Source organism: Heliangelus exortis, chromosome 22 (genome assembly GCF_036169615.1).
Source record: "Heliangelus exortis chromosome 22, bHelExo1.hap1, whole genome shotgun sequence".
In the NCBI taxonomy this organism is placed as follows: Eukaryota; Metazoa; Chordata; class Aves; order Apodiformes; family Trochilidae; genus Heliangelus; species Heliangelus exortis.
In genome coordinates, this window is record NC_092443.1 from 5,536,569 (window position 1) to 5,563,648 (window position 27,080).

The following is a 27,080-nucleotide window of genomic DNA, read 5'->3' on the forward strand; positions in this document are numbered from 1 at the left end:
GAGAGCATAAAACTGCTGTGGTTTGTGTGGCACCTCTTTGCACCATAGTCTTTCTTCCTCCTCTTCAGGAAAGATATCTTGTAGAAGGAAGATGTTATTCAGCTGGCCTAAAATCCGTCAGGAATCCTAGGAAAGATCTAGAAGCAGTGGTCTTCCAGTCCTACAGCTAAATAACCCTGCTTAAACCATCCCTGATGAGTGTCCTTCCCAGAGATGATGCTCCAGTCTGGGTGTCCCCAAAGGAGTGAGGACAGTGGATGGCAGCAACTCACAGACTCTTCTCTTTGGATTAGAGTGCAAAGATCCCTGGTTGCTCCACAAATGCCAACCCAAGAAAGGGAATTTCCAGCCTGTATTCTCAACACTCTCAGCTTCTCCCTTCTGATTTCTCTTGACCACATCATTCATCCCTGTTTCCCATCCAGCGCTGACGTATCATGGTTTAAACAGCTGCCACGTCCCACCCTGGAGGCAGCTGAGCATCAGGGCTGCCCGGGGAGTGCAGGGCTCCTTGCTCCAACACCAACCCCTCTGTCCTCAAGTGGTGGGGCCATGGGGGACAGGGCTGGCTGAAGGAGCAGGGCAGGACCACTCCAGGCCATCTCCTGGCCTTCCCACTTTGTAATCTCGAGCAGAGATGCCTTTTCTCCTTGCCTTTTTTCCTTCTGTTTTCTTTTTGCCTTTTTATTCTTCTTCTTTTTTTTTTTTTTCCTTCTTTCCATTGGTTGTTTGGATTAAGGGGCCTTAAAGGGGACAGACATTTTTTGTGCTCTCTCATACCCTATAAATAACCGGCACCTCTCCAGTGCTCCAACTCCACCCTTCAGTTGCAGATTCCACTGTCTAGCTGCCACCACTCCGCATGGCCTTTCACACTCTTCCTTTCTATTTAATATGGAAATAGTAGTAAAAAAAAAAAAAAAACCCAACAACTTGCTGTCACCAATTCTCCAAGAGGAAGAAGGGGGGAAAAGGAGAGAGGTAGGAGGCGGGAGGAGAGGATACAACCAGCCAAAAAAAGTATCCAGAGGAATGTTCTTCTGTCTCCCAGGTTTACAGCAATGCCTTTCCACCCAGAGTCATCTGTTTTGTTTTCCTTCTCCCTCCTTCTGAAAGTGCTGCAGCATTATCATGTAATGTTGCTTAATGTGACCAAAGGCTTCGGCAACCGCAAGCATAGCCCAGATTCCAAGGAAACGATGCCTGTGGCGTCTTGTTAGAGGAGAGGACTTGCAGCCCTCTGTGTGTCCCATGAATGGTTGTTTGGGGTTTCAGTTTTTTCCTTTTCTTTTTTTAATTCCTCTCCTCCCCCCCCCCTTTTTTGTTTTTTTTTTTGTTTTTTCTCCAGCTATATGCTACCACCCCAAGTGCCAGGCAGGGATTTTGCAACCACGCCAACATATCTGGGAGGTATGTGTGGAATCTTTCAAGTGCTTGGTCCGTTCTCTGTGGTTTCCTTTGAGCAAATGCCCACCCTGCCAGCTCCCACCACCCCTTCCCAAGCCCCCTGACATGCAACTGGTTGCGCCATTCCAACCAAGAGTTTCACATGACAGTCATCTCCTCCAGGTTTCTTTCTGTTCCTTCCTCTGGGCATATTTCCGGATGCTGGTCAAGGATAAGAGGGTAGCAGCACTGAAGACTCAAACAGTCTTGAATACCATGGAGCAGACAGGGAAAAAGGAGGAGCTCTTGTCTACCAAATGTTCCAATCCAGTTTAGAGTGTGCGATATAATCCACACACGATGTTAAATGGTATTAATTTGAATGAGGGCAGTGGGATACTCCAAGAGATGAAGTTCTGGTATTTTCCTCTACCTGAGTTGTTATTCAATCAGTATTTTATAATGTCTTGTGATTATTTTTTTGTCTCACAAACCAACTCTGGGGCAGGGAAATCTTTTTATTCCCATTTTGAGAAGATAGAATTGAAGGACACAGGCCTGGAGATAAGGATTGACTTCAGCACTGCTTGTTGCCTTTCTAGCTTGGATGGTCCCCTCTGGCCAGGGTTGGTGGCCTCTTCATGCACAGTAGGTCATACATTGCAAGACACTTTTATATTTCTTTGGTACTGGATTTGATTTTCTCCTCTCTTTTTCCCTTGTAAGAGTGGTATATTACCCCATGGAATTCGGTGATGTTCCCCAGTGTGTTTCATCAGGGGTGAAGCCCTTTCATCCAGGTGTTTCTCCGTGCAATGAGATCTCTCTCTGCTTTCACCTGAGGGGGGTCTTGTAGATCTCATCATCTTCCAGCCCAGCATCCTCTGCAGCCCCAACCCTCTCTGACTTTCCATTGCATTAGTGCTTAGTGCTGCCTCTCCTCTGGGCTCCAGCAGGCACCAGGCAGTTGCTTAAGCAATGTTTTTCAGTCCTTGAATAAGTTGTGAGGAAGGTTTAGGTTGTCTTTTGACTGGGGCACACTCACCCCCCTTTTGGGAGAGATGCATACATGGTGTGGCCCAGTGCAGGAGCTGTGAGGGGCTGGAGCATCTCAGGAGAAGCAAAAGGACCTCAGTGTGGAGTGTCTGCAAACTGCTGGCCTTGCAGCATGGCCAGTTTGAGTGACATTGCTAATGTCAAAGCCTTGTCATTAATGCAGTGACCACCCTGCCTGCCAAATGCCAAGTCCCCACACTGAGCACTGGGGCTTCACAAGAAAAATTGTAGGTTGGTTTTAGTTTTTTAAGTTGGTTTATTTTTTCACATGAAGAAAACTCTATTATTTTTTTCTCAAGATGTCTTTTTGGAATTGGCTGGACTTGTTTTATCTGAAAAAAACAACAAAAAAAACCCAGTGTTGAGGGAGCTGAACACCCAGAGGGTACCGGGTCCATGTGCTGCTCCCATGCTACCTGTGCTACATGGGGGATGTTTCCATGGGTCCCCCTGTCCTGGGTAGTTGAGCACAGCTCTGGCCTCATGCAGAGGTGCAGTGAGGGCTGGTAACATCAGTCTTCTCTGGTCCCTCTTAGCAAACTGAGGGTGATCCCAGCTGGTGGCATTAACCCTTCAGAGCTCACATCTGAGACGTGTGCTTGTATCCCAGTTGGATCTGTGCCCATTTGCTGTGCTGGAGGGGCTCCCAGCATGGACATCAGTCCACTCTAAGGGTGAGGAGTTGCTTTATGTGCCCTCCATGGCATCCACATCATCTGGTTTTTGCTAGGGGGAAAGCGTCAGGGAGCCCCACTCTGTGCCAGCTGCTTCTCCAAGCCTGGTGGCCTTCACCTCTGCCAGCCCCAGGCTCCTCTTACCCTGCTCTGGTGTTGGGCTCAGAAAACAGTTTGGGAGCTCAGGGCTGGGGTTTTTTGTTCTTGCTGTTGTGTTTTTAGTGAAGCCTGCAGCCCTTTTGAGGGAGTGTTTAGTCATGTAGGAGCATGTTTGGGATGTTCAGTGGGCAATGGGCTTTTATTTCCCCCAGGTTCCCCACGGTGGGGCAGGGAGGGGAGCTCTGCTCTCCTCTCAACACCCCTTTCTGACCAAAACCCAGACATCACCTGCAGCCAAGTGCCAAGCCAAGCCTCCAGCTCCCCTTGTCCCTGCCCACCTGCCTGCTAGAGCAGATGCACACTGTCCCTCCTTGTCACCTCCCTGGTGGCCACCAGCTGTCTGCCACCCGCCCCACCAACCAGCCACATGCACAGGGTAATGTGTTACTGCCAGACAACCTGAGTGATGACTTTGCTTAATTAGTCTGGTTTTCCTCCCCCTTCATTCTTTTTTTTTTTTATTATTTTTATTTCTGTCTCTAGAGTGTGGCAGAGAAGCACAGACACTGGAAAGCCCATTTTAATGAAAAATGGCCAGGTTGGATCAGGCTGGATGTTAATTCCAGTTTAGTGTCACCACCATCTTCGTTGTCATGGTTTAGTCATGTCCTTTACATGTTAATTAAAATGATGTGTCAGTAAGTGGTGCAAGTACAAACATGGGTAGTGTTTGTTGTGTTTTGGTTTGGTTTTTTTCCTTTTGCACTGTTGCTTTTGCAACATTTGTTTAGTTTTCATCCAGTGCATAAAATATGAAGGGAACAAAAAAACTCATGCACATTGTATCGTGTAATTAGACAGGGAAGCAGATGTTAATTAATATATGAATATCATTTCTATTTCCAGTCGTCTGGCTGTGGTTTGAGCAAACCTATGGCCCCCAGCTGTTGCTACACGAGATGCAGGCAGAGCAAAAAACAGAGCCTGAGTTCAACTGCTCTATCCCCAGAGCACAGACTGTTACCCCAGCTGAAAGAGGAGATGCTTTTAGGTTGTGCTGTCCCCAGCCGGGACACAGCACTGGGACATTCTCCTTCCAGCCAGTGGAGGGCAACAGGGGACACACTCCCAGCCCCATGAACCTCTCAGTGTAGGTCTGGGGAGCTACCAGTGCTTGGAAGCCTTGGGGAGATGCACCTAGGTCTTTCCTCTTGAACACCACAGCCCAGTGGGGCTTCTGCCACCAAGCAGTGCTTATTTATACACCAGCTTCTGTGGCTCTTGAAGGAATCCCTGAAGATTTTCCAAACTCACCTAGATGAAGCCCTGAGCAGCCATGCCCTGGCTTTGATGCTGGTCCCAATCTGAAGAGGTTGGACTGGAGACTTTCTGTGATTCCCTGACTGGCTGGCAGGTAGTGGGCCACCAAATTCAGCCTTGTGTTGTGGAAAGATTTGATTCTGCTCTGTTTCAACTGGAAGATCCTTTGTAATCTTGCCCAAAAATTCCCATTCCTTTCCTCTAGCTCTCATCCACTAGAAATGTGTTGCTGCCCTCTGACCAGCATTTCTCCTCTATTTCTCATCCAGGCTTTTCTTCCCCTCCTTCTTTGCTTCTATCCTTGGAGGTTCCTGCTAATAAAAGAACTATTTTAATGTCCATCTTTAAGTTAATTTGCATTTTTAAATATTAAAATTCATTCCACTCGTATTACTGTAGCCCTCAAGATCTTTTAATTTCTTTTGACTGATCCTCTGATCTCCTGTGCATTCCACTTCATCAGTGCTAAAATCATTGCTGTATTTCCAGGGAGAAATAAGATTGATTACAAGCCTGATTGAGGAAGACCTTTGCTAGTTATAACTCAGCTCCCATCTCTCTTTCCTCAGCACAGCTTATTTTCATTTGTCCATTGCTGAGCTCCTTACCTTCTGTGCAGCTCTTCTGCTAATTCCTATCTTTTCAAGCTTACCTAATAGTTACCTGTGTTGTGTCATGGCCACTGCCTCTTGATAACCAGCTAAATGAGATTGTACCATGTTTCTCACATCTAGGGAATGAACTAAGTCATTCAAGAAGTACATCAGGTTCATCTCATGCAGTTTACTAAACCTGGGGCTGCAGTTTATCCTCCTTGTCTCCGTGTCATTAGTGATTCCTTCTTTTCACGGAAAAAAAAGAAAGAAGAGGGCTCTATAATGAGATAATTTTCTAGCTCAAAGCTACACCTGTGCCTTGAATATCAGCAAGGAGGGATTATTCAACCTCTTTCATCCATCACATGGTCTAGAGATGCACTGACTTTCTCAAGGCATCCCATCTTCTGCTAAGTCAAACCCATGACTTTCTTTGAATTGCTTGTGAACTCCCTGACACTCTTGTTTTGTCCCTGTTTTTCCTTCTCTCCTCCCTCCCCGCAAGCAGCTGGCATGAGAAGAGGGCCAGTGGAATCTCCCACATGGCTGTGGTCCAAGCAGGTTTCCCCCACATTATGTCTAAATAAATATTATAAAATAAAATAAAAATAAAATAAGTAAAATAAATAAGAAAAAAAAAAAAAGAATAAGAGCTTGCTAACAAATTGGGCAAATATTTGCCTCTACCTTCCCTTTCCAACCACCTGGCTCCTGAAGGAAAGTTTTGCCCTTTCTCAGACCAGAGCATTCAGGAAATAAACCAGGTGTTGTGTTTTTCCTGGGTGGAATTCACTGATTGCTAATTCCTGCTCAAGAAGACAGGATGTGCTGCTATTGAGCATCCTGCTGAGCTCCCTGCAGCCCCTCCAGCCTGGCCTCAGCTGCCTCCCTGCCATGGGGCATTGTTCCAGGTGCAAGCCAGGCAGAAAGCAGACAAAAATTGTTCTGGGGCTACCACCTGGTGGAGTTCCTTAGTCCTCCAAGGATGGAGTGATGGATGCTACCAGTCCCTTAACATTCCCTTAAATAATTACTTATTATAAAGGAGATTGCTGGAATATGAAGTGGAAACTACTCCCAAGGCCAGCTAATTCACACCTAAGCACACCAGGCTGCTCCTAGAGCAGAGAACATGCTGGAATAGTCAGACCTGCTGCTGGGAGGCTACCAGGAGGTGGGACCAAGGATATTTTATGCATATGTGTGTGAGTGTGTGTGTATATATATGAATGTATAAGAAGAGTGTGTGTGTGTATATTTTACTATGTTAAACTATAAACTGTATGGGTTAGGTATGAATTAGAACCTTATAAAATGTGTTTACTCATTCTGTGTAACTCAAAGCGGGGATTAAACAGTAGGAAAAAGTGACCCAGAGAATTTTCCAAGCAGAAAAAAGCTTTACAGCTTTCATTGTGAACTTGAGAGGGAATAAATTGTTATTTTTTTATTTTTTCTATTCAGGGTTTTTTTGGATTTTTTTTTTTTTTTTTTAGAGCAAGTTTTTTGTGTTTTAATTTTTACAGTTACTAAATAAAAGTGAGAGGGGACAGCTGACAAGGAAGGACGAATGGAGGAATAGCAGGAGAGCTTTCTGGCAGGCAGAGTTCTCCCCAGGCACCTGAGCCCCATCCTCCTCTCCATCTCTTGAGATAAAATGTTTTTTTGTGCCAGTGGCCTCCAGGAGGGCCTCCCCCAAGCATGCTGTGCTCCTAAGCAAGCCTTGCTCTTCTCATTGCCCTGAAAGCATCTTTTATGGGGAAAACAAGAGTCCCGTGGTACAGGGATAGGGGCAGGAAAGGAGTGGTGGGAGCAGAGGCAGCAGAGAGGTGAGGGTCCCCTGAGCATCTCAGGAGGAGAGGGAAGAGCAGAGGGTGGGGCTGGATTGAGGTCTTGAAGCCTGTTCATTTCTCTTCTCAGAAAGAAAGGCTGGGCAGAAAACCAAGGGAACCATCTCCCTGCTGTCAAGTGAGCCATCCTGGGAATATTCCACTTGAGTGGTGTTCAATAAAAAACAAGCTGCTGTATGCAACCCAGAACCATTTCATTTCTTAGTTCCTTCTCTTCTTGCATGCAGACTTCTTTCTGCTTTCTCTTTTTGGTCTCTTCTACCTTCTTGCTGCACCAAGTGAATCATCTCTGCCTTCAGGACTGGTGACTCGTGCTTAGTTAGCAGAGCCTGACTCATTCTTCTCCTCTACATGTTATTTCCACAGCCTTAGGAAGGTTGGGGTCTGGTTGTTGGGGTTTGAGTCAGTTGATTTTTTGCTGACTTTTTTTTTTTTTTTCCACTTCACTTTATGAACATTTTCCAGGGGGCAGGGGAAGGGAGGGGAATAGAGAGACTTGAGAGGGTTCATTGTTTGGGTAATTTTCCCTGCTGCTAAATGTCAACATCCTACGCTTGATGCTTAGGATAAAGAGTAGTGGGGCTTCTATTTCAGGCTTTGCAAAGGATGGGAGAGAGTCATCTTATCTTTCTAACATGGCCTAAGAGATGTTTGGGTTCTATTTACGGATTTGAAGGAAAGAGGGAAGTGATAACCTTGGTATACGAGCTCTGGGTTGACTACCTGGCACTGGCTTCCCTCATCAGCACAGACCCTGGAACAGCCCTGGGCTCCATTTACCACTTGGCTTAATCCTGCTGGGCTCATTCTGGGAAGCTGGTTTTTGTCCACTGAGTGGTAAGATGTTGCACAGTTGCTGGTGATGACATGTCTCCAACTAACCATCCCAGAGCAATCGGTGAGCCTGGGGATGGGAAGCATTCCCAGAGACCTTACTTTGCCAAGGACATCTAGGAGTCAAACAACTGTTCCCACCCTAGAGGGCCTTTGGTGAGAAGGGTTCCCAGGGGACATTGTCCAGCAGATCTGTCCTGCCTGCTAGCAGCTCTTCTTTCCTGTGGATACTAGGACAGGGTTCTGGAAAATATGACTTAGAATTGGGAGCAGAAGGCATTCCTTCCATGCCAGCATCCTGCTGTGCTCTTATGGCAGGTAGCCTCAGTGTCTGGAATTTGTTGACTGGTAAAAAAGGGTTAATAGTCTGTCAGAGATGAAAGCCAAGTATTAGTGGTTAGGGATCTGGACTGGGGCTCTGGGTTATGGCCTCAAAGTTGCCTTTTGCCTGCTGTCTTGAAAAGTAATTTCCTTTCTTTGTGTCCCTGCTCTTTTGCCTTCCACCTCTCATGATGCTGCAACCTCCTGGGATGCAGGTGAGTGTTAGAGTGAAACTCATGGCTTGCCCACAAACCTCAGTGCTGCCACGTTTCTGGACATATTAATGATCTTTGGGAGGTGCATTGGGTGCCAGGTGCCTTGTTGACACTTGTTTTGACCTCAAGGGCACAAAATCAGCTCAATTTAAGGAATTGGAGGTCTTGTTCTGTCCTTGTGAGCTGTGGGACCATGCAAGGGATCAGGAGATCCTGTCCCACCTTGAAGTTGTAGTATAAAAGGTAGAGTCATTGCTGATATGATGATGGATGCTGAGGTAGACTCCTCATGGCCAAGAGATTCTCAGTTCCTTCTCTTCTTCACTGACTTGTGTCTTCTAATGAATTAAAGCTGTAAAGAAAACTATTAACTTCATTATGGCAAAAATATTAAGTGAATGATTCTTTAGCTGTGCTAAGAAAGCTATTGGGATTATAATCTAGTGACCCAGGTAATTCCTTGTTCAAGAACTGATGTCAACTCTTGCATACGTTAGTCCTGACCTAGTGTGTGTTTTCTAGATTCTGAGTTTGGTCAGATAATTGCTTCTTTTCTCAGGTTTATCCTGATATACTGCTTTTGGTTTCTCTCATGGTACCTGCTCGGATAAATGGAAAGTTATGAAAAGAGACACAGTCCAATGATGTGCTTTCTAGTCTGAATCCAAGCTAACTGAACACATCTACAAAAATATTTAGAATTTGCTGTGTTTGCACAAGTTTTAACCTTAGTCCTGCAAGCATATACATGAGTTTATCTGGCACACAAGTGTAATGGAAGGACTCACGTGAATAAACCTAAACACGTGTAAATGTTTGCAAGATATGGGTCAGTAATTCTTTGGAAATCATAGCAAACCAGCTCTCAATTTTCTTACACAGTGGTATTCTCCTATCCATCTTAGACAAGTGATTTGAAGTATCTGTAATAATCATTATGGTGTAGTTGTTCCAAATAGCTCACAGCCAGGATGCAGCAACTCAGCTAGTGTAAATTGTTATTGTTCCATTGACTTCAAGGGAGCTATAGGAGATTTTATGAACTGAGGATCTGTCCCCACATTCTCAAATGTCCAAAAACTTCATATTAGGGCCAAATAAATGGTCTGCTTCCATGCAGGTCCCTCCATCAGGACCAATTTTTGTAAGTGTTCGTTGGCTAACAGGCTGCAGTTGTGTGTGCTGAGCCTTTGGAATATCCTGGGCCAAAGTCTTATCACTAATTCATCAGCATCTACAAGTTTTACCTCCATTAAGAATAAATGGGGCCAATCAAAGAATATTTTCTTTAAATTGGTTGCCTCTCTAGGTCCTCTTTTCAGCACTGAGCCATGAAGTGTACAAATGGATCAGGAGCAGGCTCAGGCAACAGTGGCAATAGGGAAGAAATTGGCTGATTAAAGAAGTCAAAAAATTCCACTTTCCCAATAAGTTTGTGGAGAAGTGAAGCACAGACCAGCTGATGGCTGTTCAGCATGGGTTTACATTAATTCAATTTGACAAATCACCTGAGATATTTATGGTTTTAGCAAATAATTACCAACTGAGTTTCTTTCTAGGAAATTGTCTTTACCTCTCCTGCTAGTCTGGCATTTGCATATGTGTTTAAGGCTTGATCACCATCAGGGGAAAGTCAACTAGTGGTGTCTATGGGGCATTAAACTGCTGGAGCATTCACTCATAAAGAGCTGAAAATAAAGGTAAAATAAAGGTAAGAGTCTTCTTAGTAGAGCTGAAAATGAAGGACCTGAGCCTGCTGTTTGGCACTTCTCCCCTGCTTTTTTCATAGACCATCATCTACTGAGCAGATTAGGAAGTTTGTGTGTCAGACATGTGGTAGGTGTATCACCAGGACCTGCTTGGACAGCCCAGAATCACCTTGGCATTGGAACTGGCATTTCTTCAGGCAGGATCTCATGATTTGTCCTCTGACCCCTTTTACGTTCCCTTCTCTCCATTTCTGTCATCTTAATCCCAGCAGAAGATGGAACCTCTCAGTGCTCTGGATTGCTGAAGCCCTGGTGTTGTCTTTGCATCTCAAATTTTGGGGTCATTTTTGGACAGCAGCTCATTCTCTAGGAACTGAAAGAGTTGCTTTGTGCATATAAGAAGAGAGAGGTTGTGATACAGATTTTGTTGTTGTCTCTAAAGTATCTGTCACATCAGTTTATGGTGTAGAAAGTGGTCCTGGGGCAGAAGCAGGGCTGGTGGGATGCCTGGTGAACCCTGGAGCTGCTACAAAGTGCTGACTGTGGGCCTTGGGGGACCACCACATGATCTGGACCACTGGTCCATTGTTTAGAAATTTATAATTTAAAAGAAGCTAAAAAAGAAAGGAAGGGAAGAACGAGGGCTGGGATCTGATCTGTGGTTATGAGGCTGAGAACTAGATCTGTGGTGGTGGACAAAATCTTCTGCCAAGCACAAAGTATCTGAGAACAAAGCTCAAGTTTTTTGCTTGGTATCTGCACAACTCCCAGCACAAATGGGTTCCCACTTCACCTTGAAATCAAGGAAGTATTTTAACAAGCTGCAGAGCCCAAAGCAAACTCCAAGGGAACAGATAAATTCACTTGGACTCTCCACCATGCTAATGTGAATATGTGGCTTTGAGACTGGAACTGGCTCATGCCTGGATGGCTCCAAGCATAGCAGAGTCAGCTTATGTCTGGCTGTGGTTGACCCTTAGCAACCCAGTGAACCTTGAGAAATATTGGAGGGCTCACAAGACCAAATGACATGCATTAATTCTTACTCTCCTCCAGCAGCACACTGCTGTGGGGGAGATGGAGGCAGTAATGCATTTTTACATGAGTTGAAGCAGGTTTGCTGAGGTCTTAGATACTGACTATGAAAGAACTGGGATAAGCAGTCTGTGGAGAGCTCAAATGAAGGAGCAGTGAGTCCTGCTAGCGATTATTAAAGAAGAATACTCTTCTGATTAGACTTGTGATCATGGCTTTAGAACATTGCAGCCCATCCAAAATGAAAATAATTTCCTTCTGTATGCCTGACTATTCTTGATAAGACTATTGCAAGACAGCCCATCCTTCAGTTGTATGTAGTCACTCCTTATGGAAGAAGTTCTAGACCTGGAAAGAATCAGCAAAGCCCTTCAAAGAACTTTGGTGGCACTGGAATGCAAGTTGGTTCTTAGCTAAAGCATTTCTGCTTAAATTGAGCCATTTACCTGTGCAGTCTTTATCAGCAGAGGAACTGGAAGGCCCAGAGGAGAACTCTTCAGTATTATTGGTCTTGTAGCATGTAGACATAGGAAGCAAATTCCCCCCAAAATCAGACCTTAGGCAAGGTGGAGTTGTTCAGCAGAACACTGCAGTTTTCACCTTTGTACAAATTGTGAAGTGAGACAAAAACTGTGCCTGGAGTTGCACAGCATAGTCACTGGCTTTTCCACTTCAGCCTGGACAACTTCTGTCCAGCCAGAGAGATTCCCAATGGGATGTGACTGGGAAAAGTCAAGGCAAAGAAATTATTTCAGAGGCTGCAGGCTTCTGGGGCATGGGGCTTAGGGTCCCATCTAATGTGGGAGTTTGGCGTGCATGGATGCTCCCAGAATGTGGGCAGAAGATTTTTTTTGGAAATAACTAGGCCTTTTAATTCTTTTATAAGCTGGCAAGTGATGGAGAGAAGGAGGTTTTGACATCCTTCCACCAGGATCAGTAGGGACAGTTTGCTTTTAATGATGTAGGCAACGAGACAGACCATCTGTTGATGTAAATCGGAACAGCTCCATTGCCTAAAGTGATGTTACACTAATTTAAATCAGCCCCTCATCTCCAAGACAAACCACCTTTCACTGCTTTCCCCCACCAAGCACCAGTTCTGAAGGTGCCTCAAACCCAGGTCCAACCTCTCTGTGAAGGAACCACTCTGCAAATCTGTGCTCCCCATCTCCTCATCCAAAAACCTGGTTCAAGCCTTCTGCTCTGAACCCTCCCTTCCTTAGAGGCAGAGCCCTGGAGGAGGAAGAGGGGTGGGACAAGGACCCCCAAAATGTGACAGGACTCGGAGGGATGAGCACACCATTTGTTTCCTCATTTCAGGAACCAAAACCTGGCAAAAGCAAAGTGGAGGACGGTCTCTTCTCCCATCTGCTTCTCTGGCATTGCTCCGGAGGTCACTGCCGGGGACAGAGGTCCTCGCTGGGCCCCATCTGCTTTTCCCGGGCTCCCTCATTTATGCCCATTTGGGCCTCTGACATTCTACTCTGTTTTTCTTTCCTTGAAAATGGATCGGGAATTGGGAGCCGCCGCGCAGGAACACGCCTGTTCCCCATTACAGCTCCACCGGGGCTGTAACACGATCGTGCCTGCTCCATACCCACACAGATATTTATTTATCCATACAGGCTTTCTCCTTGTTTTCATTAAGTTAGGCAGAAAACGTTAATCTTTCTTCTGCTAAAGCTTCAAAACCGACCAAGCTAAATAAAATATGATTTCTTTAATTTCTTTTTTTAAAGGACACTCTCCCCCATCCCCCCCCCCCCCCTCCTTCAGTACCAGAATGAGGTCACTGTCGGAGATGCCACAAGAATAAATTGAAAACAGGTTGAAAAAAAGCAAAAGGGAGGAAGACAGAGAGAAAAAAACCACAATCAGAAGAAAGTGACTGGTAACACTGCAGGGTTGGGTTCCTCCAGACTAGTAAAGATGATGTCCAGACAGAGGTATTGGTGCCTTCTTATTTTCCCTTTTGTTCTCTTTCTAGGAATCTCAAAGGTGAACTGCAGTGGGGAGGTGTCTTCATTTCCACTTTGGTTTGCACTGCCCAAGTTCTGTCCATGCTGCTCTCAACAAAGGGACGCAGGCTGGAGGTGTGGGAACACCTGTGAGGTGTTCCAGAGCTGCTTTTTTGCTTCTCTAACCACCTGGAGGCCCCCAGCCTTGCTCTCTTGTTTAGTCTGGTTGAACTCAGTGCCGTAACTCTTGTTGCCTTCAGTGGGATGGTTGGTAGGTGATTCACCCTGCCTGCTGTCCACAGCTGCTGGGCACTGGCACAGGTCATGCTGGGAGGAGTGAGGCAGACAGAGGCTCTTTGGATACTGCAAGTGAGCAGTCTGAGCCTCTTCCTACCCGTTCTTGTTCCTTGGTCCCCATTCCTGCTCACATGAGCCTCCTGCCACTAGAAATGTTCTCACCACCTGAGCTGGGGATGTCCTTCTGCTCCAAACCAGACATAAAGCTGGGTTTCCAGGTGGATGTCCTAGAGCCATCCCTGGGGGGTTGACCTAGATGCCTCAGGGTGGCCAGAGCTGATGTGACTAGGAGGTGTTTGCAAAGCTTCACAAAACGAGGCAAGCTCCAAGTGTGCTGTTCTTTCCCTCTGTTTTAGGGAGAGTTCAGACTCACCGCAGCATCCAGAATCTGTATAATGTACACGTTTACAAACCCCAAAAGAGGAGGTTTGCCAAACTCTACAGCCCTGTTTGCAGAATAGGACAAAGCAGTAGCAAGGGTTTACACTGGAGAAAGAAGGAAAATGCCAGCTGAAGGGAGCTGCCTCTTCCCAGGAGTCATTAATAGAGCAGAAGCTGATAATTCAAAACCTGCCTGGGGACTTGGATGGCTTGGGACAAACCAGTCCTGGGAAGGCATTGGCATGGAAACAAGGAGGAATAGAGTCTTGCAGGGATTTGGTGAACTGTTTGGAGTATCAGCTCCCTTTGCTGAGTGTGACTGGTCTGTTACCTATAAGCAATGTGCAGCAGCCCCCATCTCCTGCTCTGTGCACAGCACTTTCCATATTGATGTTAAATTCAGGTCTGGATTTTTTGCTACTGGGAAGTGAACCCAGGTGAGACATCCTCACAGGAGCTGGTCATTTGTCCTTGATATCTGTAACAGCTTATTGCTTTATTTAGCATGACATCAATTATTTATTCCTATTAATGAAGGACACAGATGGCTGTCTGGTCAATAAAATATCTCCTACTCCACAGAGATGATCTACTTAGCTATCATTTACTCTGCAAAGAACCTTTGGTTTCTTTCTGAAATTTAATAACATGAGCAAAGATGCTACAGCAGTCTAGGTTTGTGCTTCAGGGCTGCTCTGGGAGGTGGAAACCCTTTGTATTTGCTGGTGGGGTGTGCAAGAACACTGGTCTAGACAGGAAAGAGAAGCCTCTTTGCTTTCCTTCATGAGCTACTTATCTATATAATCCCTTCTATAAAGTGATCAAACTCCTTCTTAAAAGGTGGATTATATACAGGAGTAGGCTGTTCATTCATATCCAGTTTACTTTCTCTTGCCATTACTGCCCATTAGCCTAAATACTTATTTTCCATCTGAGTGATGCCTTGTTGCTGTATTCACACTCCTGTATCATTGCTTTTTATGTCTCTGCTCGTATGGTAAAAATGTGGGGTTTGTTTTTTCCCTATGAAATCTACTCTCCTGCTTTCCCTGTGCCTTGTTCATAAATACAGATGAGCAATATTGTGCTCTTAGGAGTGCTTTGTGCATCTAGGTCAGTATTCCTCCTTTGTGATAGAGTCCTGAGACCACTATTACTTTGTAGGACAGCATGAATGGTCCATCAGCCTCTTGTTATTCCAGGAAATACACCTGTTTTCCTTCATTGCATTTCACAGACAAGATCTCAATTTAACTCCAGTTATTAACTTGTTCTCCGGTCCTAGGGAAGGGTTAGAAAATGTCATTTCAACTGCCCTCAGAGCACCACAGACTGAACAAAGAGAGACTTCTCTTGTGTGAGATGAATGAATAAAGTTGCCATGTGCTCTGCTTTACCCAGGGGAGAGCACAAAAAAGCAGTTCTCTGAGTTCATGGTGGATTGACAGCTCTGGGTACTCAGTTGGTCCCTGGGGCATCCCTTACCTGACCTCATGTTTGCTGCCTGCTCCCTACAGTCTGGCACCCCCAGCCAGCTTGCTGCTGCTTAGGCAGGGGCAGAAAGACTCCCAGCCTTGGGGCTGAGGTTTCAGCACCTGCCCTAGCATCTGTTTTGCTGTTTTCATAGCACAACCTCTTTGCTTTTGACTGTTGCAGGGTCATCCAGAGGGAAAAGTTCCCCAGGGGCTCAGAGTTGAACACAGGGCAACCTCATGCTGTAGGGATTTTAATGCAAGGATTTTGGGTTAACCCAAGGTGATGCTGCATTGGCAGACCCTGAGAGCTTCATTTCCTGCAATGCAGGGGGACAGCAACACACTCCACACCTGGGCAGGTCCTATTTGACTCCATGGCAAACCAGACCGTGGTGTGATGCAGCTGCTGATGTGTTTGGGTCATTGCTCACTCCCACCCTGCTCCTCTCCACTCAAAGCTACCCAGAAAGACCATAAGAGATGAGAACTCATTCTGAGTGGATACCTTAAGGAGAGGTATTGGTGCAATTTTAATACATGCTTTAGTTGAGTGGTTGCACATGATGTTTTTTATCCCATTTCTAGTTTCCTGCAAGTCTGGTTTCACCCTCTTCAATCCCTGCCTCAGCCCTGTAGTTTCCATTCTCGTCCCATCTCTTGGGCTCCCTGGCATGGATGTCCTGATTGATGCTAACTGTGCTTTTGCACTGCCAGGCCAGATCCCCACTTAGTCTTTCCCTGTTGCTCATCACATCCTCTCTGCCCAGCTCTTGTCTTTTCTACCCTGCATTGGCTGCATCTCAACCCTGAGTGCTCTGGAGGAAGGTGGGAGATCACACAGCAGGAACCCATGGGATGATTTATTCCCATCATGAGGTTTCCTCATGGTCAGAAGCTGGTTCCTTGATATCTGAAGAGGCTTAAAAGCTCTTGGTGTAGTTCAGCAATGAAGTCTGGTCCTACTTCTTCTTCTGTGTTTGTGATTCATCTGCTTTGGAAGTCAAAGCAGTGTCTGAGCTCAGTGACTTCTGATGACAGCAAGTCCCCTGATCCAGCCTGAAGGCATATGAAGAGGAACAGAAATGAAAGTTGGAAATGAGCAGTAGTGTTTTGTTTGTTTGTTTAAACCATAAACCCATAGCTGAGGGCCTTGGTCAAGGTCATTCAGTGCTCATGGCTTCCAAGCAGGGATTTTATGGCTGCCAACCCAACCTGCCTGTTGGATTGACTTGGGATTTGGGACAGACCTGGGGCTTAGGACTGGGGTAAGCTACAGAGACCAGTGACAGAGCTGCCTGAAAAAAAGTTTGGAAAGAACAAGTCATGCTGGGAGCATTAAAATGAATAATTAAGGCTTGGATTCCTTTAGGGAGGAAAAGAATTTATTGCTGCTCTTTTCTCTGGCCAAGGGGGACATTTGTTACCAAGTTGTACGTTTTGAGACAAGAGGCAAATGTGGTTTGGAGGGGCTGGGGAGAGAGAGGGTTTGTTCTACCTGGGTAATCCAGCCACACAGAGAGATGTTCTGGGCTGGTTGTATCACCAAATTGTTTCTTACTGTCTATACCAAGAAGCCAGACTTGTGCTTCATTTCATCCTCAGTCACTTTGGCTTTTAGAAAAAAACAAAGAAAGAAAAGTGCTGAGAGGGGAATTCTCCTCTTTCTGCTGGTTTGTCTTGACATTTGCCCATGCACAAAGTGCCCAGGCCTGCAATCTAGGTCCAGGTTTGCTTATAGCAGCAGAATCCATCACCTGCAGCAAACCTTTCTCTGATTCTCATCAGGGTTGGGGGGGGGGAGGGCACCAGCAGGGCAGCTGCTCTGTTTTTTTATTGCTCAGTACCTTGGGCTTTCAATTACACTGATGCAAAAATGGGGATTGAAGGCAATGAGCTCGAGCTGATAAGACAGCCTGGGCAGGGTAAGGAGACAGGCTGCATGGCAGTGGATAATCAAGCCCAAAAAGCTTAATAAATGGAGTGTTTTCAGTTTCAACCGGGTCATGATCTCAGTGTTTAATAAGCTTTATAAACCAGAAAATCAAAAGAAGAAGAAGAAGGAAAAAAAAGTTTATTCAATATTTTTAATTCGGGTGGTGTTTTTTTGTTTTTTTCTTCAAATGATTCTAAAGGGGTGAGTGTCCTCCAGTCAGAGCTCCAGGACCTGGCAGTTTGCACATGACAGAGAATGTAAAGCTTCTGATTTTCATGCAATGAAAAAAAACCCAAAAAACAACCCAGCATGTTGAGAGCAATTCCATCCAAGCTTTGAAAAGCCTCCTTTCCCAATAATCTAACATTGCAGAGACATATATCAATGTGACAGGTGATTTTTGAAAAAACCATGTCCCCTTTCAGAAAGGAATGTGCAGTTTGGGCTGGAGAACCCTGCCTCAGCAGACTTCCAGCTCTCCTGGGGCCCTGGAGGCTGTTTTTGGATGGTGGTCCTGTGGGGGGGGGGTTGCATTGAATCCATACATTGCCTCTGCAGGTTCCCCTTCTGCTGCCCAAGCCATGGCTTAGTGCTGGCCCTTATTTCTGCACTGCTCCCAATTACAGCTGAGTCAGGGGGTCTTTGCTTCTTGCTTTGTCCATAGGTGATATTCTCCATCCAGACTTGGGGCCATTCCCAGCAGCCAAAGCTAACAAGACTTTGTTGAATGCCCATGCTGTGTCGATGAGTTCCTGATGTGTTTTTGAATCGTTCAGTCATAATTTTGCTCCTGTATTGATGTTTTGGTCTTGCTCATCTCTTTGCTCTCCAGGAGAATCCTTGAGCTTTGCGGATGATTTACTTTCTGGCCTTGCAACATCCTGTGTGGCAGCGGGTAGGAGCCATGGAGATGTCCCTGAAACCAGCATCTATTCAGTCATTTTCAAGTGCCTGGAACCAGATGGTCTGTACAAGTAAGGAGACACATGTGGGAAAGGGCAGGGGCAAATGCAGATGCTGTTATTTAATTGTTATTTACCTTTTTGGTCAGCACTGGACAAACTATGAAGCTCTGTGTTGATGAAATGGAAAACCAGTGTCTTCCAGTACAGCACTGGAGACACTGGGAGTCTGGGAAAGATTCCACTGGAATAACTCATGTTTTCAGTATGCTGGGTTGCCAGGTCCATCCTGGTGGGATAGGGTTGTCTCTCATGGACAAACTGAGCTAATGTGGTGAGACTGAAGGAAGGTGCCCACCCTGGCCAAATGCCTGGTGGATCGAAATAGACAGATGTCAAAAAGGTGATAGGTGCTGTTTGTAGATGCTGTTTGTATTAGGAGGACACAGCTACCAGATCAGAGAGACACCCAATCCATCTGTCCACTGCCCAGTTACTTCTGCAAGGACACTGGGACATGGCAGTGCTGATGTTGTTGATTTATGTCTTCTAAGATGTCTATGAGAACGTGGGATTGGATTTTTTGTTTCAGTCCTATGGGGTGATTGGTATCCAAAGCAAAGGGATAATTTCAGGATCAGAATATTAACTTGCCCTTTAGTATTCTTTGAGGAGGGGTCTGGGCTTTTCAACCTGCTTCATTAGCCAGGACTTTCTCTGTCTTTGGGGTTATGTTAGGAGAGTAAGAGTGAAAAATTTAAAAAAAAAAAAAAACAAAGAGAGAGAGAGAGAAAATAAAAAGGCAAGGAAATGGAGGAGATACACAGTAAGCAAGAGAAACACCCAGGGCTTAATGTCAGAGAGACTGTAATAATTAAAACACATTTTGTAGTGAGTAATGAAACTTTTTATGGGACCACAAAAGCATTTAAAGTGAGAGCTGGCAAATGGACTGTCAGAGAGAACTTATAAAGATCTTGATTAATACTTTCCCTTTGCCTCTGCCTCCACCACCCCCCAGTTAAAATGTTGACAGCCTCTGAGGAAGGAGAAGCCTTTACAGTATGCATCTTCTTAGCAGAACTGAGGCCAGGAGAGGGCTCCAAGTGATACCCCTTGTTATTTAATAACTGTAAATGTTTTCTTGTTAAATATATATAACACCTAAATATAATTATGAGTATCTCTGGGAACTGGACTTTGCTGAAAAGGTGCCAGGGAGAGTCTGGAGTAACTGCTGAGCTTCCTAATAATCCACTGCCCATAAAATTGTCTGGATGGGAGCTCAGCCATTTGGCTGAGGCCACCCAGGGGCACCAGGAGAGGGAAGAATCTTTGGGTTGGATTTGGAGGCTGCTGCTGAGGTGAATGAATGAAACTGGGAGCCAGAAGGTCTGGCTCTTGGGAAGCCTGGTCTGCCATGTCATCTTCTTCATCTTCTGGGCAGGGATAATTGCACTCACCCATGGCTGTAAGGGCTTTGTGATCTAATTCCTGATGTCTGCAAAGAGCTGGGACAGTCTTGGGTTATAGGTGGAAGGTTTTGACCAGGGTTGTGTCATCCCTTTAGTCAGGTTTCTGCTTCATGATTGTGTGACACATTGCCATGGAGGAGGTCAGCAGAGCCCCCTGTGTCCTTGGGGTAGCTATGGGCAGCTCCTGTTCTTGGTGGCTGCCCCTGGATGAAGGACATGAACTTTTCTGACTGCCCAGCAGGCAACAGTCCCCTAGCACTGAGGAGCTTGGGACCTCATCCTTTTGAAAGGACAAGCCCTGGGTTGATGCACAAGTGTTGGCTCCATCCCATATCAACTTCTCAGCAGGGCTTGGCGCACCATTCCCAGGTCTCTGCACACTAAAGCACAGATGTGTGAACACAAGTTCATGGTGGCACCTGTGGGGCATCGACCCCACACTCTTGGGCATCAAAACCCTGGGAGTGCAGACACTGCTGCACACCCCAGTTCAGCAGCATGAACCAAAGCACCCAGTGCACAGCAGCTTTTTCCTTACATATCCAACACACCCACACATTTGCTCCAGCCCAGGGCCTAACCAGAATGTGTTTACTTACATCTGGGCATTCTCAGCTCCATAGGCACACACATCAAATATTCCTCTGTTCAGATGGCCATGCAGTTGCAACACAGCGTGAGGAAAGCCAGAACGGTGAAATGTGAGGCTAACACTCTGTTCTGAGCCCACACAGATGTAACAACAACAGAAACACGGGCACAGGGTCATTTCTTTAACAGGATTTCTTCTGCTTGTTTCATTTGTTTCTGTGGGGGGAAAAAAAATAATTCTTTTTTTGAAGGCTCTGGCCTGGTATAATCCTGACTGCAGCTCTCGTCAGGGACCTGTGAATTTCTCTACCTGTGCATTTCTCTACCTGTGCTTTTCTCTAGGCTGTTAGGTGAGCACACAGAGTCTGCAGCATCAGAACTCTTCAAAAGGGCTTTGACTTGTTCAGTAGTCTGAGGGGATTGTGCAGACTGAGAGAGGGGACTGTAAGCTCCTGGGAGTCTCTTCTGCTCTGTAAATGTGTCAGACATTCTGTCCTTCCTCTTCTTCAGTACTGTTGGCAACTGCACTCTGCTGTTGACCATTTGCCTGGAGTGTTACCAGTCTGAGATCAAAGCTGGCCTTGGGTATGAAAAAGAAAACCAAAAAATGCTCTACAAGCAAACAAACCAACAAAGTCTGATTGATTCCTCTGCTTTTGAGACTTCTGTAATTTCAAAACGCAAGCTAACAAAAGGAGAACTAATTTCTTTGTCCTTGGCAATTTCAGTCTGATGCAAATATATTACTTGTCAGCCCTTTTCTTCTCCTTGCCTGTGGTACCTTGGGGTTGAGATGCTATTCCTTGCACAGAGGGTTCTCAAAGGGAAAGCAGATCATGTCAGCAGAGATGTGTGTGCTCCATGTGTGGCCCTAGACACATGGACATTCCTGCTGGCCTCTCAGATGTGGGTGCCCCTGGTGGAGATCTGTGCTTGAACCTGCTCACATGCACTCACACAGGGACACTAAGGATGATTCTTGAAGACCATCAAGTATGGTTTAAGCTGTTACAAACCAAAAGTATTATAATTCTTGCAAAATGCATCACAAGAGAAGGGATTGTTCTCGCCTGAGGTCAACTAGACTAAAGCAGTCCAACAAGGTTCCTCCTGGGTGGATTTGGAAGGGGATGGCAGAGAGAGAGATGTCTACATGTCTAAGTAGTTGTCTTGCATGGCCAAGCCAGTCCAGATAGTGGTTATTGCCAGTCACACTGCTGGTTTGGGACCTTGGGAGCACCATGCTGTGATAGGCAACTGGTGATGTGCCAAGCATATAACACAATTGAGAGAAAGGTCTCTGGCTTGTCTCAGAGGTCAAACCCAGCCTGGAGGACTGAGCTTACATTACTCATGGCCCTTACACAGCTCAGCACCTTACAAACCCATCCCATCTTTTTGCTGCTGAGATGCCAGCTTCCCCTGTGGATCCTGTGGTCTCTCTGAGCCTCCAGCCCAGCTCAGCCATCTCACAAGCTCATCCAGCTCAGCTTCTCACCCGTATTGGTCCTTGACTGCCCAGGGATGCCTCTTTGCTGAGCTGTACCTGCTTGGCTGCTGTAGAGCAGCTTTGACAGCCCAGCACATTCAGTTCAGATACCTGGGGAGACACCAATATCCCTCAGCCAAGAAGGGAAATTTTGGAAAGGGAAATAAACCCCCCCTCCAGTTCCTCGATGGAGCTGCAGTGCAAACACACCAACTTCTTCCCTGCACCATAGATACTATAATTATAGATTAGATTAAATCCCAACGTCTCACTTTATTTACATTCCTGACCTAGCCTATTCATTTCCGGTGTTTGTGCCAAGAATCAGCACAAAATTTACTGGAAATAATATGGAAGTCATCAGGATCCCTTCCAGAGCCTTTCCTTGGAGCGTGTTCATGTGCTGAGAAGGAGCCTCACATTTGCATTCCATTTGCTGGCTCAGAGAGGGTTTCCCCAAGGGTGGCCCTGAACCAGCCCCCAGGCTCTGGGTCAGTGGGATTCAGGAGTGTTGGAAAGGTGGAAACTCAGGGCTGAAGGTCAGGATAGAAGGAGATTCAGACAAAACCCCCATTGCCAGCATGGCCAGGCTTGGCCTCTGTCTTCATACCCTGGCTAACACTGAGCATATTTCATTTTGGCCAGTTTAGGAATGAGGCAAAGGTGTGGAGCAGGGGGAACCCATCGTGGTGATTGCAACTCAGAAAGTGCTAATGGAGCTGGCCCAGAACAAGGCTGATGAATGTTGATTGACCTCTGCTTTCTGTGGAGCTGGGATGAAAAGTGAACTGGAACCCTTGGTGCTCAAGAGCGTGCTAATGCTGGCAGCAGTCCACTGCTCCTTATATGATACTAATTGTTATTGTTGGTCTTCCATCAGGAAGACATGTGAACAAGTGCTGGAGCAATCTAAGACAGATCCCAAATAGCTCAGTGGCATGGGTTAAAACACATCTGTTACAGCCCTTGGCTGAGTCCTCTGTGTGCACAGGAGCTGGGCTGCTTCACTGAATCCACCTCTTCTCTTCCTCATGTTCTCCAACTTACTGAGGCTGAGTGGTGTAGTTTCTTTTCAGGCATTCCTGGCTTGTGGAAGCTCAAACAAGGCAAGTCAGGAGTTCAACAAGTGTTTGCTATATCCCAAGCCTGTACTAATCCTTCCTCATCAGTTTAGGGTGTTATGGTCCGGAGTAACATTAAATTATTTTTTTGGTTTGATCCACGTGAACAAATTCCAACCATCAAGGGTTGGATGCAAGCATAGATTTTTGTTTGAAAATTGGCACAAGCAAAATGATAGAGCCCCGTGAAAGTATGGGGAATATATTGCCAGACAAAAGAGGGAGAGAGGAAAATGAAGATACAACAAAAGAGAGAAGAGAGAGAGAGAGATGGGAGAGAAATGGGAGAGAAAAGAGTAAGAAGGTGGAAGAGTCAGTCACCACCAGGGGTCCAGCTGCCTGGCGAGTTTTCTGATCCTGGACAAGGCTGATGCAAGGTGGTGGTGTGATGATATGCAGCCACAGAATGCACTGCTTTATATACCCTTAAGTTCCTTTGTTCCAAAGGGGAGCAGTCAGTCAGCTCCAAGAAGCCAGGTTCATGAACATCAGCACAATCAAGTTGTCAGGGCTGTGGCCTGGAGGGGACTTCACACTCCAGCAATCAGTTCTTTGCCCCCTCCTAGCTCTGCTCAGGCCAAGCCAGGTTCATTATAGCATAAGTCCAATCTAGGTGTCTTCCCCCCTTCCCTAGCCAGGGTTATCATGCCTGGAGGGGACTTCTGTCCTGCTCATCCCAGCATTGAAGGCTAGGCCCCAGAAAAGGGGTGTAGTCTCCCCTCAGCCATCAGTTCTTTGCAGGGGTTCCCTGCTCTTCTCTGGGCAGGCCACATTAGCATAAGGACAATTCTTCCTCCAGGGCTATTCACTTTAAAAATTATCTTTTGAGGCAAATTCCAACAGTGAGATCAGCAGCAGAGCAGAATCTCACATAGGGTTGCTTCAGAACCAAGCTACTCAAATGCTTGCTTGGGTGTGGGTTTTTTGCTCTCTGGATCCATCTGGACTATGTGAAGATCACTGTAGTGGAGGTGGATTGGGCTCGTGAGAGATGGTCAGGGCAAGGAAGTCAGAGGCTCAGCAGAGGAAGGAAATAATCTGTTTCTGCTGGGATTAAGCTGCATGCACCAGCAATCCTCTGCATGGATACCAGCTGCCCACTGCTGTTGAAGTTTCCAGCATTAGGGGAGTACATTTATAAAATCCATGGAAAAGCCATCCATGCTTTCTTTATAGCCAGGCAAGGTGCTGGAGGCTCTTGGCTGTTTTCTCATGAATGGTGTAAGCAAATCACTTTCTCTCACTTTTTATCTTCATCTGTTTGTCTGTTCCTTCTACAAGTTCCAGCTAGGAACTGTTTCTCTCTATCCCTGTGCTCATCCTGGCTTGGGTGGCTCAGATCAGGGCCTCAGCTCCTGCTGCTGTATTCCTATACCCATCATCTGCTTTGTGCCTGAATCCTCCTTCAAGTCTGCCCCTGCCACCCAGTGTTCAGCCACCTGAGACAGAGCTGGAGGCAGGAGGTGCCTTTCCACTGACCTCAGAGGAACCTTCTTCCTTAGTGCCTGCCAAGCATATGAGCATCTCCCTCCTTTTCTCTGGAAAGACCAGGTTATCCTCCCCAAATTCTCTGCTTCTATTCATGCCTCGTGCCACAGAGTGAAACAGAACAGGCTTTGTTGCCTCCCTCAGCCAGCTCCTCCCCACCCTTTCCTCAGGATGTCTGGACTGAAATAACATTCTGGGTGTTTTTGTTATAAAAAAAATCTCAGCATCTGAGTCCCAAACATGGCTGGATCCAGATCTTCCAACCTGAGGCAGGCTGGAAGAAGGCTGAGGAGGAGGGAGAGGCATGGACAGATCATTGTGTAGTAACCACAGTGGTAGTGGATTAAAGGTTGGACTTGATGATCTGAGGTCCTGTCCAACCCGGATGATTCTGTGGTTCTGTATTGCAGGTGAAGGAGTGTGCAGATACAGGATTCTTCCTAAAAATAGTAATGGGGCAGAGAGGAGGAGGAGTTTCCCTCTCCTTGTTGGGAAACAAGTGGACCTCTGAGATGCCACCCAGCACCAGATCCCTATCACCAACTCTTTCTAGTTACAGACTTGGAGATTGGTTCTCATTTCTGGGTGTACAGAAACCTGATGCCACTCACAGAGGTCCCTCCAAGTCTTATCTCATTGAGTTATGGCAAAGCAAGTACAAGAGATGGGATATAAATAGCAACACAGATGTCACTGGCTTTGGTTTGCCTTGAATCCAGAAAAAGCTACATTCTGCTGCTGCATTGGACTCATTTGTTTTGCTCATTGGTCCTTCATGGTATAGAGCACCTTTTCCATAAAGGCTGAAGAGCTGGGGTCCATGATCTGATTCTTACAACAGGGGATGAGCCCTCTCCCCTTCCAGGCTGCAAGAATTTCACTGCTTAGAGTGGGTGTTCCTCTTTTCTCATAGCAGAGAAATGGGTCAGGAGAAGGGAAAATGTTTTTGTTCTTTTTAGGTGTGTCCTAGGTAGGGAAACTGAAGCAGAGAGAAGTGATGTGATACACCTGAAGCTTTTCAGTGGGCTGGAGCTTAGCAGAGTCAAGGGATGCCCTTGCTCACACTCCACGTAAGCCCCACTTCAGAAGAGCACTTCCAGGAATTGTGTTTTCAGTCAAGGGATTAAGCAAAACTTCTGGCAACAAATATGGTCTCCTCTTCCTAATGTCCTCATGCAGTCTGGGTGCCAGCTAGCTGTGAGGTCACATCAAGGAAACCCTGACATGCCCTCGAAAATGTTGTGAGCTGGCTTGGTGTCTCACACTCTCCCTTCTCTTATTCTTAGCATGTTGATGTTGCTTTTTTTTTCCTCCCATCAAAGCCAACACGGCAGCAAAATTATATATTTTTTCCCACATTACTGGAGACAGCAGGTGATGCTGCTCTGCCAGCTGGACTTTCCCAGAAGATGGGATGAAACTCCTGCTGCTGCACCTCCATGCTGGGACAACTTGCTGAGGGCAGCACTGGGCTTTTGTCACCAAAAGACAGTGTCACCTCAGGGCTTTGTCACCAAGAGGCAATGTTGCCACTGTGTCTGGTGGTAACATGGTGCATGCACAGCCCAGAACAAGCTCTGCTCATGTTGAACCTGGAGTTTAAATAATGGGCAGGACAGATGCAGATGGATCCAAGCAGGTTGGGTGTGAGCCAGCCCAAGGCAGATGCAGCCTGGCAGTGCTTGGCAGTGCCATAGCTTCAACTTCTTCTGCCAAAAGGAGAGGAGAGCAAGGGGGTGCCAGGGTGCAGCCTGGCAGGGTTGGTCTGCAGCAGGATTGGAGATGATACCTTACATTCTATGGTGCTGGTGATGTTTTTCCTGCTTCAGGTCTCTGTTAGGGTGATTATCCCCTCTCTGTGGGAGGTTGTGTGGATGGATAGCTTTCAGACACCCTTGGCAGACTCTGTCTCTGTAAAGTGATGGTTGGATTTGCCACGTGTGAGTTCATGTGTCGCCAGCCAACGTTGTGATGTTTAGATGGGAAGGTTTTGCCTCCTCCTTTGACTGTTTCCCTGCTCCCAGTAACAGCTCAAGCTGATGCTTGCAGACAACTCAAGTTTTCAAGAGCTGTCTGCTACTTTTCAACAGCTCAAAGCTAATTCTAGCCTCAAGGAGTGAAGCTCAGCTGTACCCATAGCTTCACCCCAGGAGGGATGTGACGAGCTGCCCTGGTGCCCAGATGTTCAGATGCTGCTGCACCCAAAGGTCTGAGATGAAGCTAGAGCCATACTCATGGCCCAGGGAATAAACCAGCTTAGGTGGACTCTGGATGGGATCTCAGGGCCCAAAAGCTGGAGATGCTAGGTCCAAAAGGTGATGCTGATATAAATAAAAAGATAAGTCATGAGCTGATCCTACCTGCCCACCGTTTCCTCCAGACTCCAGAGGCAAAGTTTGGATGCCATTACCTCCAAGATCAGCAATGTCCGTGCATCTCATATATGGCCTGAAAGTCCATAAAACAAGTTAAACATTTTTTTTGTTGCATTCTTTCTAAAGGGCACCTGCAGCGCATCCCACCCCAACCTTTTCTTGGAACAACAGCAGCACAGAGTTTCTCACCAGCTTTGTCTCCCTGAGGACACTTTATCTTCATTTTCTTCTTATTATTTGTTATGCATTTAAAATAATACATTTCTCTTTTAATCTTTGGCTTGTGCAGAGCATTACAGCTCTAAGTGCCCACCTCCTGGTCATGCAGTGGTGGCTTTTATCTGCCACCCCTTCTCAAGGTCACAGGACAAGGCTGCTTCCCAGCTGCAGGAAGTTTGTCCTGGGGGAGCTGCCTGGGTGACAGAGCCCCTGCACAGCCAAACACTGAACTCAGCTGCTTTCCAGTCGATTTTGAGTGAACTTCCACTTATTCTTTGGGC

General features: G+C 46.3%; 1 protein-coding gene across 1 annotated transcript in view; it reads left to right on the top strand.

Annotated features, from left to right (window-relative positions):
- The window catches only part of ASTN2 (astrotactin 2), a 319,778-nt gene that overhangs the window by 267,884 nt on the left and 24,814 nt on the right, over positions 1-27,080 (top strand). Inside the window, exon 20 of the mRNA XM_071766590.1 lies at positions 17,972-18,113. Coding sequence (XP_071622691.1) covers positions 17,972-18,113 — 142 coding nt within the window. The remainder of the gene's footprint in view (positions 1-17,971; positions 18,114-27,080) is intronic.